General features: G+C 37.3%; 1 protein-coding gene across 2 annotated transcripts; it reads right to left on the bottom strand.

The window, feature by feature from the left end:
• On the bottom strand, window positions 1–2,909 carry LOC133709315 (transcription factor bHLH30). 2 transcript variants are annotated; one of them, XM_062135014.1, is made up of 3 exons: window positions 2,618–2,909; window positions 1,764–2,360; window positions 3–1,139 (listed from the first exon to the last, which is right to left on the bottom strand). In XM_062135014.1, exons 2-3 carry the CDS (start codon window positions 2,358–2,360, stop codon window positions 672–674), a joined length of 1,065 nt encoding a protein of 354 aa, XP_061990998.1. In that variant the 5' UTR covers window positions 2,618–2,909; the 3' UTR covers window positions 3–671. The 2 variants fall into 2 exon arrangements, with proteins under 2 accessions (XP_061990999.1, XP_061990998.1); XM_062135015.1 differs by lacking the exon at window positions 2,618–2,909 and having other exon boundaries at window positions 1–1,139; window positions 1,764–2,600.
• Between the last annotated feature and the right edge of the window lie 8,688 nt (window positions 2,910–11,597).

Below are 11,597 nucleotides of genomic sequence, written 5' to 3'. Positions count from 1 at the left end.
CAAAAGAAAAATATATAATTAATATATTAATGTGTATATACATACAGATTCTAGTCGATCTCAAAGTCAGTCAATCATATCACACGACACTACAAACTCAGACCGATGACGCAGTGCCTGGATCACTTAATTAGGGTTTCTGCCATTTTTCTAATCCCTTGATTACTGAAAAACCCAGAGAGCCTGAAAACACAGTCCGTACGAATTGGGAAGACAAGAGAAGTAAGTAGTGGTACCTGGTCCCGGTGGTAGTTGTGGGGACGATAACAACGTACGTAGCACATGACGCAAACTACATCGTCACCTTCATCATGACCACGACCATAACCCACATTGTCATCTAGTTCCAGTTCCCACCAGTACTCCCAGTCTGAAACTACTCTGAACTCTGAACCAGTTCAGTGAAAATGAAGATTACAACAGAAACAACAAAAACACACACTGCTATACGTAGTACATTTCAACATTTGCTCACTTAGAATATATAGAAACAAAGTCTGCAACTTTTAGTTCAAACCGGATCAAAGCGCACTCAACACCACCATTTTCTATGTTTGGATTTTCTACAAGGTTTCTCTCCCACCACGAAAAAGATCCTCCACTGTTTTTTTTTTGTTTGCTACATCACACCAAAACACGCCACACCAGAAAAAAAAAATTATGAAAATTGATTAGAGGATATTGATGTTGGTATTATTAGTAGTCCTTTGCCGTTTAACACTGCCTGAAGAATTAGAGTCGTCTCCTCCGCCGCTCTTCTCCATCACCGCCTTGAGCGCTTCTTGTATCGAGCTTATACAGTACTGCTGTTGCTGCTGCTCTTCGCTACTACTTGAATCTTCTTCTCCGGTGATGAACAAAACATTCTTCACGCGTCCACCTAACGTTGTGATCTCAGCTTTCAATGTTCTCAAACGTAATGCCTTGAGTGTCTTGATGAGATCAGGCAACAGATCCGACCGGTCCTCGCAACACAGCGAGGCTTTGATTACGAACTTGCCCTCCTCGTCCGACGCGTCGTCCACGATCAGCTCGTCTGTTTCGGTCGGCACCGGACTGGTCTCTGCTATTACAGACGTCTGCCGTTTCAGCTCCTTCACATGTTGTATCACTTCGGCTAGCAATGAGGCTTTGTCCGTCTATCATCACAAAAATAAAAAATCGATCAATCTTTTTTCGATTAAGGAAAATAAGTAGAATTAAAAATAATGCGGCGTGATTTTTGAAAGAATAAGGAGAATGTGTGTTAGTCTGACTGACAATGGTGCTAGGTTGTCTGTGGCTTTATTAATTTTTTTACTTTGTGGAGACATGGTTTGACTGATGGGTGATACACTGATACATCTCTATGTATCCGGCAAGAAATTTCTATAGGAAGCTTTTAACTGCGCCATGGTTCCTCTTTATCATATCAGCCCAGCGACATTGCCCTTATTCCCTTTTTTCTCTTTTTCCTTTTTTTTTTTTTTCCTTCCTCCACCTCGGAACTAACACACGACTGATCAGAAAGAAAGAAGAAACAAAAAAAGAAGATGGACCAAAAAGCTATCTAAATATTGGTAAAAATGTAATGTATTGTTAGGTCTTGAAGACTTGAACAACCAACAAGGCATCGATCCTAAACTAATTGAACGGAATAGAATCTTAGGGAGAGATCCACACAGATCTTTGATTTGAAAAACGAATAAAAAGGGTGGCGATCTTATATACTAGGCAAGCACAATATGATTAAATATTAATTATTATGTGGATCAGTTACTTACTTTCGTGGTGCTGGGTAATAGGCTGCGCAGCTTAGCAAGGTGGTTATTTATTCTCTCTCTTCTTCTTCTTTCGGCCTCGCTGTGACTTTTGGAAGCTGCGAGTGCCTTGGCGTCCATGATTTCTTGGGCTGTCAACTTCCCCAGCTCGGCTTGAAGACCGAAAGGAGCCGAACCGGGCTGGACCATCGGTCCTAGCGCCTCCGATAAAATTCTGAGGTGGTGATGATCGGATGCTGAACCGTCGTACGTGAACTGTAGTGATGGAGCTCCTCTTCTGTTGAAGAAACTGGCATAGGATGATGAGGGAGCTGGAGGAGGGACTAGAAATGGGTCGATGTTGTTGTCCCCTCGGACCGGAAAGTGGGCCGGGTTGAAACCGTGGATCGGAGGGAGAGTCCATGGCTGCAGGATTGGAGGTGGAGCTTGATCATGAGGGAAAATCAATCCTCGACCGTACAAATCGTTGTGGTTTTGTTGTTGTTGTTGCATCATCTGTTGTTGTTGTTGGAGAAGCAACTGCTCTTGAATGTTTTGGACTTGTTGATGATGATGACTCTGTGAACACTCGCCTTGATCTTCTTTCTTTCCACACATCATCTTTATAATATTGATGCAAATTTGTCAGTTTGTTTGTGTATCTAATCAACTAGCAAGCTAGGGCTTGCTTACTTCATAAGATCATCATCATGATCACTGGTCTAGCTCTGAGGCTCTGAGCGCATACATATGGATGATGATGATGAAGATGAAAAGGAAATTTGAAGAGAAAAGGATATTGGATGTGGAAGGAAGTGAATCAAAGGAAAATGAAGGGTAATAAAAAAGAATATAAGACAAAAAAACAGAAACCTTACCTTTGCTTGATATATGAAAGATGATTTTGGTTGTGGCAAAACAAAAGAGCAATACAAAGAGGCAAAGGCTTCTCTCTTTCTCTCTTTCTCTTTGTGTCCCCAAAATAAATCTGCCACGCCCTTGATGAGTGAAGAAGGCCCTTTTTATCCTTGAATTGGTTTTCAACTGAGCTTTCCCTTTCCTTTGTGCTTTGTTGGTATCTTTTTGGTTCCTTTGTTTTTCTTGCCCTTTATTCTCTCTCTCTCTCTCTCTCTCTCTCTCTCTCTCTCTCTCTCTATGAATATGAATGTGATGGTGTCTGAGAGACTCAATCTATCACTCTGCACCCGTTCCACCACTCTAAATATATAGGGTTAAGTCTGTTGGTGTTTGAGTACTGCTAGTCTCCTTTAATTACTTTCTTCTTACGGCATTCTCTCTCTATCCCATTCTTCCCTGTAGCTTTCAGGGTGGGATCTTTTTCTTAGTTTTATTTAAGTCTATTATATAATTCTACATAATTTATATATATATATATATTAGCAAACAGTAATATTTTTTTTCTAATTTTGTTTGCTGCTTAGTGATTGGTTCAAAGCAAATAATTGCACTGTGTGAGTAGTGGGAAGGAGCTAGGCAAGGCTAGTTAGGAATGGGAAACACGGGCACATACTACAATTAAACAGAGTGAACACACAACACACAGATTGTCGACCGACCAAAGACCAAAAAAAGCTGAGTCTATCATTATCATGCATCATATATAAAATAAAGGCTTATTAGACAAGGGTAAACAATTTTTCATGATCATTAATTAACTTACATATACTTGGGCCTTTTCCCTTGCTTCATTACCTCAGTCAAGTCCCACGTTCTTCCATATACACTTTGGCTATTTCCATGCCAACCCTTTCTGCTTCCCCAAGACGACTATGTAATCATTGTGTCTTGGAACACACTCCACCCCCTTACTATACCCCTTTCAATATTCATCATCATCTCTATCTCTCTCTAGGCTACCATTTCCTCGTAAATTTGTAATTTCCTTGGTTTCAGTAGTGCTTATATATATTTGTTATGTGTATTAATTATTTATGCTTCCTAGATATATATCAATTACAGAGGAGTTAGCTATCTCAACCAAACAATTCATGGCATGGTAACTAGTTTTCACATGGTGATGAAATAGGGTACGTTTGTTCATCTTTAAGAACTGACTGAAACTAACTTATCTAACAGATCTCAGTTGTTGATATTTATAAACAGTTTTTTTAATAACACAAAAATATACTTGATATTATCCAACCATTCATTCTTATTGGTGCGTGCGCATCGGTGTCGGTGCACTGAATACTCTCTGATAATTATATACAATTTTTCTTTATTGTTATGGAAGAATTAGAAATTTATTGTATAAACAATAAAATTAAACAAAAAATCTTATTTGAGAACAATATACAAAGATAATAATATTCAAAGTTCTATACGTCTTCCTCCTGTTATGGGGAAGAGATACTTGATACATACAAGGTCATGTGGTTTTAACACACACACATATGTATGATAGTCATGTAATTCTTTGTCACATTGCAAGTTTGCAACAAGGACAAAATGATGAATGGTTAGAAAAAATACCAAAAAGTGCAGATGATTTCGGTAGTTGGTAAGATTGTCCATTCCATTCCATTCCATTAAAACTTGAAAGGCCACAACACAAAACACCAAGGAAATGGAATAATTGATGTTTCCAAGCACTTTTTTGATGTGGTGGCACACTTTTCCAAGCCCCCCCCCCCCCCCCCCCCCCCTTCCTTGTCGTCTTTGTGCTCCTAATCTCGCACCAGGAGCCCTAGAATATCCTGCCTCCATTGGTTGCTGGTTGGCCCTAAAGAAGTTTACTTCTCCTTTTTACTCATCATGTCCTTATGGTAAAAACAAACATACCACCCTCAATATATACATTTATCATGCTGCTTAAAGATCTGGGTAATCACACAGTTTCATATAATTATCAGTGCCTTTAATTACTTATCATGTCTTTATAGTAACCCTAACCTTTTGACACTTTAATTAGTTAGCTTCAGCAGATTAAGGAAAACACATGCACTAGCTAAGTGATTAACAAGTACAAACAGGTGTTCATTCCCAATGTTTCCCTCTTGTGCACCGCTTTGCCTACATTTTAGTACGGCACTCCTCTGTGTTACCATGTTTAGGTCAAGTCACAGGCTCACAAGGGCACTGTTCTCCCTGCCCTTTGCTTAAGTCTGCAGCAACCTCCCCTAGCTTTATACATGTTCATGATCATACCCTACATATAATACTTTTTCCGTATTATTAATTTATATCTACGGCTTGGATATCGATCCTAGCTATAAGTAAAGAGGGAAAGAGGGTTGTCTTTGGAGCTATAGCCTTTGTGGTCACACGCATGGTTTGGTTTGGTCCCAATTCTTTTCAATTTGTTTTCCATCTTTTTGAAGCTTAAATTGTTTTTATATACCCGATCTAACAATGTGGCCTGGTTTTATATATAAATTACAGCAGCATGCTGCTTCAAACATTTGATGATAGCTGCAGCACCACTAGCCTAACGCACGAGAAGAGCCTTTACATGTATGTGTTTGTGGGGTGTATGATGACATCAGTCCCACCCTGTCATGACGTTTGTTCCCCCAAGCACTATTTGGTTATTAGCTCGATCTCCATGCATCATCCTATTTAGTTCCGGCATTGTGAAGCTTGCAGCTTACGATCGAGCTGTTGGGTTTGTAATGATGAGTGGTCTTTGAATTCTCTTTCAGCACATTTGTTTCTAAAAGTACTTCATTTTCTTTCTAGTATTTCTTCAACACGAAGTTTCATATATGTTATGGTGAAGATGAACCAAAATAAATTATCAACATTGACCAGAAGAAAATATAGTTGATCACCGAGGTTTTGTAGACAAATAGTAGATCGAAAGAATTCAAAATGTAATGTGTGTGTCCGGTTTATATAACTACGTACCATTCATCTTTCGCATAGTTCTGTGTAAAGAGATCGGATATAGGGAAACATGGCCTTAATTACAAATTGGTAATTAGGATGATTGATCTTATATATACTTTCGTTCGTAATTATTCAATCTCGCTTCTCATTGTCCTCAACATCTTCTAGTTGAATTATGAATAATCCATTCTGTGTATTTCTTCAAATACATTAGTGTGTTCAGACTATATCATACAAAATAATAATGTCTTAGTGTGCGTACGTACATATGTATTAACCGCGACTGGAGATGAAATTTAATTGATCACCAACCGCTCCAATCTTTCTGAACAAATTATTCTTTACTAGCTTTTTTTTCATATCAGGTACAAAAATAGTCGTTCCATTTTTACCTACCTGAAATTCCAATAGAAAGTTGCTAGTTTAGGTCTGCGCTCCGAACATGGAATAACCTGCTCAGTACTTTGAACAATGATGAAAACATGGGGTTAAGTACACGCATGATCGATCCATGTCTGCCTCAGTGCCTTGTGTAAAAGCCTCAAGTTACCACAAGCAAACTTTAATTCTTAGTGGGCCAAACTATACATTTTCTTGTACACTGACATACATGGTACATGTAAATCTATGATCTTACAGAGTTACATGAGTTACCAGTGGATTTTTTACGTTAATTCGGGGTAATTATCGGGTTTAGTAGCCCTGACCTCACTCAATTCATGATCTTACCGAGTTACATGAGTAACCAGCAGTGGATTTGTTACGTTAATGCGGGGTAATTAACCTTGACCTCACTTATGTAGATGATGGAAGTGTCAGTTTTGAAGTTAACAAAGGGAAGTTCCACTTTGAGTTTGATATATATAGTAATTGATACTTGGTACTTGGCCTGTATTATTAATTTCCTTCCCATATTTCACTCATTCAGCCGTTCCCTTTATAGAGATATCTAGCTACCCACTTACAGCCTCCAGCTAGTGCTTTGTATCTGTCACTCCAATTAAGATATATATGATCATTAATCCAAATCAATCCTTACATTAGCCACTCAAGATTGCGTCTCGCATTAGACAGACTCCTTCACTGATACTAGTACGATGCGAAGAGAACGCCAAAGTTTTTAGAAAAGATGATTACGTTACTCGATTCGATTGATTCTCACATTAGTAATGCACAGGAAATATCTCGATCGGAAGGGATTGGTTTTACAAATTAGCCTAACGTATGATTAAACACTTTGGATAAAGCATTTGGATGTTACATAGTGAAAAGCCCAAAACAAAAACACTTTGTATAAATCCAAAACAAAAACACTTTGTATAAATTATATATACCAACATTAACCAAGATAATCAACAATAACTAATCCTACTATGATACTCAAGATGTGGTCCATCTAGCTATATGGCCACAAATAGTAAGATAATGTAATATCGTATGTAAGTATAGTTGTTTATATAGGAAGTGCTTGTAATTAAAAAAGGGATTAGTGATCGTCTTAGTGTGGTTGCAAGTTGTAAGTGATAAAGTAATTTGAGGTTCATATTCAAAATCAATTGGCAATGGATTGAGTGGCCCAACCCTTATAAATCCATAGGCAAAGTCCCATTTTTTCCATGTGGGATGTATATATTCTCAACATACCCCCGCATGTGTGACGAATTTTCAAGCCATACACGTGAACAACTTTTGAGTGACGTGGAGCCCGTGTGACCGTTAGACATGCACACATATGAAAACCCGCTCTGATATATACCATGATTAAATAATTTGGGGTTCACATCTAAAACCAATTGACAATGGATAGAGTGACCCAAATCCTTATAAACTCATAGGCAATGTCTCATTTTTTCGATGTAGACATATATATTCTCAATACTTATAAGTCCACATGGGGTGGGGGGGGTCTACTTTGAAGTCTTCTCCATATCTATATTATAATGGCTTTGCTCTGCTATATAAAAACCAGAAAGACAGATTAGGCACTCATTTTAATTTAACTCAGTCTCGTTTTGTCACCTTATTACAAAAGTAACAGAATCCTCCTTCAATCTCTGTATGTGCTTCTATAAAGTCTATTAAACTTTTGCAGCGTACGTAATATTCCCATTATCAAATATATAATATACAAAATTAGTTGAAACTCCAGCCAACGTTGGAACCCTAGCTATCCATTCGGATACTACCTTTTGAGGATTAATATTATTATTCAAACATATATACCTAATAATTATTATTTTCATATGAGGCATCACCTTCCTGATGATTTTCAAAGTAGAGCTGCTTTTGAACTGCAGGGTCGAGTGGTCGACTGACCAGCCTGAATTTATTGAAAATTGGTTGGACCTGTAAGGTTTTGTGGACTAATCAATATCAACTAAAGTCACAGTAACTTATTACTCTTCATACAGAACATGTAATTGGACTAAGTTATGTTATTCTAATTGCATTCCTCCTACAATAAGGGTATGTATGGCCATGCCTTACTACATTAGGTAAAATTGTTCTGTACACACTTCAGGAATATAGTTCCTATTGCTATTATGTTTAGGAAATCTTTATGGGAAGGAACCTAAAACTAAAAGCCTATATAAAGAACTACTTGGTCCCTGCTCTAGCTGTCATAACTATCAATTGAGAATTCATAACCTCTGCCCATTGGAGACTCTCACTAAAGGATAGCTCAGAGGAGAACCAACCAAGTGCATCAGCTCTAAGTTCAACTTGTATTCTTCAACAATGGCTGCAGCTCCAGGTAAGTTTGTGTTCTTACATTGAGTACAATTAGCATATGCATACATTCAGTTTTACTTATATTTGGTATCAGAGCCTTTGTGCTCAATTAAGAATCGACTTAATCTTATGCAAAAATTATTTTTGTTTTCATACACAAAAAAAATAATCGGAGCCTACAGTTTTTCTTCAAAAAAAAAAAAAAAAAAAAAAAAAAAAAAAAAAAAAAAAAAAAAAAAGGCACCAAGGGGGAGAGAATTAAGTCTGTTTAGGGCCTGCTTCATTAAACCCGGCCCAAATCTGGCAACCCCACCCGAAAGCCTGAACATAAAAAAAAAAAAAAAAAAAAACTGAACGAAGCAATTCTTGTTTTAACGTTGTTTGACTACGGTTATTCCCAATTCTGGGTTTGCTCCAGATGCTAGGGTCTCTCGATTAAGCCTTCAACAAGAAGATTCCGCCTAAATACTCTCTATAGCTTGTTGAATCCTTAATCAAGGAGCCTCTGCATCTACAATTTTTGCTTTCGGATTGTCATCAGTAATCAGACCTTCATAAATCTCAAACCCAGGTGCACGGCTTATACATGCTCCAGTTTTTGATTCTTTTTTTGCAAAATTTAAATTCGAATAGCCTTGTTGAGGCCTATATATATATGTAATTTTTGCAGGTTGATTGTGTTTTGATTGAGTTTTGTGATGGTTGAATAGTATGCTTAGTTTCCAGTTTCATTGAGAAAAAAAAAAAAAAAAAAAAAAAAAAAAAAAAAAAACTTCACAATAAGATTAAAATCATAAAACTCTTTTCTAGCACTTAATTGTCTTGGTCCAGTTTTAGTTTAAGTTTTTTTTTTACAGATAGTACTGTCGATAGCAGTCTCTTGTGAAAAGATTTATACTAAAACATTAGTACTGGATCAGCAGCTTGTGACATTGATTTTAGTAGCTTGAATCCTTGCTCCATACAGGAGGTATAAATGATTAGAGCTTCTGAGGTCAATGTCAGCATATAACAAAGTCTAAAACTTGCCTTAAGAAGGTAACATGAACTGTTTTCTTGCCACTCTAGGTGTTAACATGTTCAAGATACCTACAGTTGAGTTTCTTAGATTTTGTGTATATGATTAAGGCAAAATAAGTGTCAAAAGTCTTTTTGCCACTCTAGGTAAAGCATGACACATTCAGCATTCATATAGGCACTTCATTCATTGCCTTTTCAGTTAACTAAATGCATTGTTTACTAATAAAACTTCTAAAATTTTCAGCTATGAATATGCTTTTTAATTGCAACCAAATGGAAACTCTTAATGGTTCGAACTTTAAGAGATGGAAACAAGACCTAGAATTATGCCTAGGATACAGCGACTATGAGCATGTCCTGCATGAAGACCCCCCAGCTGAGTTAACACCCACCAGTACTAGGGAAGCAAAAGATAAATATGCTCAGTGGCATAAACATAACAGAATGGCCCTAGTTATCATGAAAAGATCCATGTCAGAAGCTGTCAAGGGAGGTATACCAGATGCAAAACTAGCAAGGGAGTATTTCAAGAATATTGAAGAAAAGTATCAAGTGTCTGACAAGGCTGAAACTGGAGCATTAATGAATGCTCTTACTGGCATGAAGTTCGATGGAGTAGGGAGCATTAGGGAATACATTCTGAAGGGGACAGAAACTGCAGCAAAATTAAAGGCTTTAGGTGTCACCATTGATGATCCCTTTCTAGTTCACTTAATTCTGAATTCCTTACCCGCACAATACTCTCAGCTAGAATGCAGCTACAACACACAGAAAGAAAAATGGAGTGTGAATGAGTTGATTTCAATGTGTGTGCAAGAAGAAGATAGAATTAAGAAGAGAAAAGGGGTAGCTATTAATCTGGTCAGCAAACCACAATTCAAGAAGAAAGCTTTTAAGTCCAAGTATTCTGCAGCATCTACCTCAAAAACACAAAATGAAGCAACTCAGGGATCTAACAACTTTAAGAATCAAAAGTCAAGTTCAGTTAAGTGTTTCTTCTGCCGTAAGCCAGGGCATGTTAAGAAAGATTGCAGAGGTTTTAAGGAATGGATGAGTAAGAAAGGTAATAATTTCAGTTTTCAAAATAAAATTGTTTTTCATTTAGAGTCAAAAACTGTCAGTGTGTCTAGTAGCTCTTGGTGGTTTGATACTGCATCTCCAATTCATGTTATTACATCTATGCAGGGTTTTCTAAGAAAGAGGATTCCAAACAAGGATGAAGCTAGGATTAGCTCGGGGAATGGGAACCGAGTAGCTGTCAAGGCCATAGGAGTCGTTAGACTTGTTTTTATTACTGGTTTTTCTTTGGATTTAGAAAATGTATTTTGTATTCCTTCTATGCAAAGAAACCTGATTTCAGGCTCTCTTTTAGTAAAAAACAATGGCTGTACTTTTACAGGCAATAATAAAGGTTTAGATTTCTTCAAAAATTCTGATTTTATTGGTGATGCTTCTTTAATTGACGGTTATTGGCATATGAATTGCAGGAATTCTGTTGAAGTGTTTTTGACTGAAAAATCCGTTGGTTTTAAAAGGCCTAGACTGAATGAAAAATCTGCTTTTCTTTGGCATAAACGTTTGGGTCATATTTCAGAAGAAAGGCTGAAAATCTTAATCAAACAAAATGTTTTACCTTCTTTAGACTTTTCAGATTTCGGTGTTTGCATAGAATGTCTTAAGGGTAAAGCCACCAATCTTAGGAAGAAAGGGTCAATTAGAAGTCAAGAGCTATTAGAACTTATTCACACTGACATTTGTGGTCCTTTTCCTCATAAAACCATCTGTGGAAATCAATACTTCATTACTTTTATTGATGACTTTTCTAGATATTGTCAAATTTTTCTTATTTCTGAAAAATCAAAAGCTCTGGAAGTTTTTAAAATTTTTAAAGCAGAGGCAGAGAAACAGCTAAACAAGGTTATCAAAGTTGTTAGATCAGATAGAGGTGGAGAGTTCTATGGCAGGTACACTGAATCAGGGCAAAACAAGGGTCCCTTTGCTCTCTATCTTCAGGAATGTGGAATCAAGGCTCAGTACACCACACCAGGAACTCCACAGCAGAATGGAGTCGCAGAGAGAAGGAATAGGACTTTGATAAATATGGTGAGAAGTATGATCTGTAAGTCTGGTTTGCCGAGATATTTATGGGGGGAAGCACTGAAGACAGCTAACTACATATGTAATAGGACCCCTAGCAAATCAGTTGAGAATAAAACACCTTTTGAGTTATGGTTCAACAAGAAACCTAGTCTACAT

The sequence above is a fragment of the Rosa rugosa genome, chromosome 5, assembly GCF_958449725.1.
Source record: "Rosa rugosa chromosome 5, drRosRugo1.1, whole genome shotgun sequence".
In the NCBI taxonomy this organism is placed as follows: domain Eukaryota; kingdom Viridiplantae; phylum Streptophyta; class Magnoliopsida; order Rosales; family Rosaceae; genus Rosa; species Rosa rugosa.
This window is presented reverse-complemented; position numbering and strand designations above follow the sequence as displayed.

What these genes read in the sequence shown, in the direction of transcription:
- LOC133709315 (XM_062135014.1), bottom strand. Translation starts at nt 2,360, where the DNA reads ATGATGTGTGGAAAGAAAGAAGATCAAGGCGAGTGTTCACAGAGTCAT. An exon ending in TATTACCCAGCACCACGAAA is followed by an intron (nt 1,140 to 1,763) that starts GTAAGTAACTGA and finishes TTGTGATGATAG; the next exon opens with ACGGACAAAGCCTCATTGCT.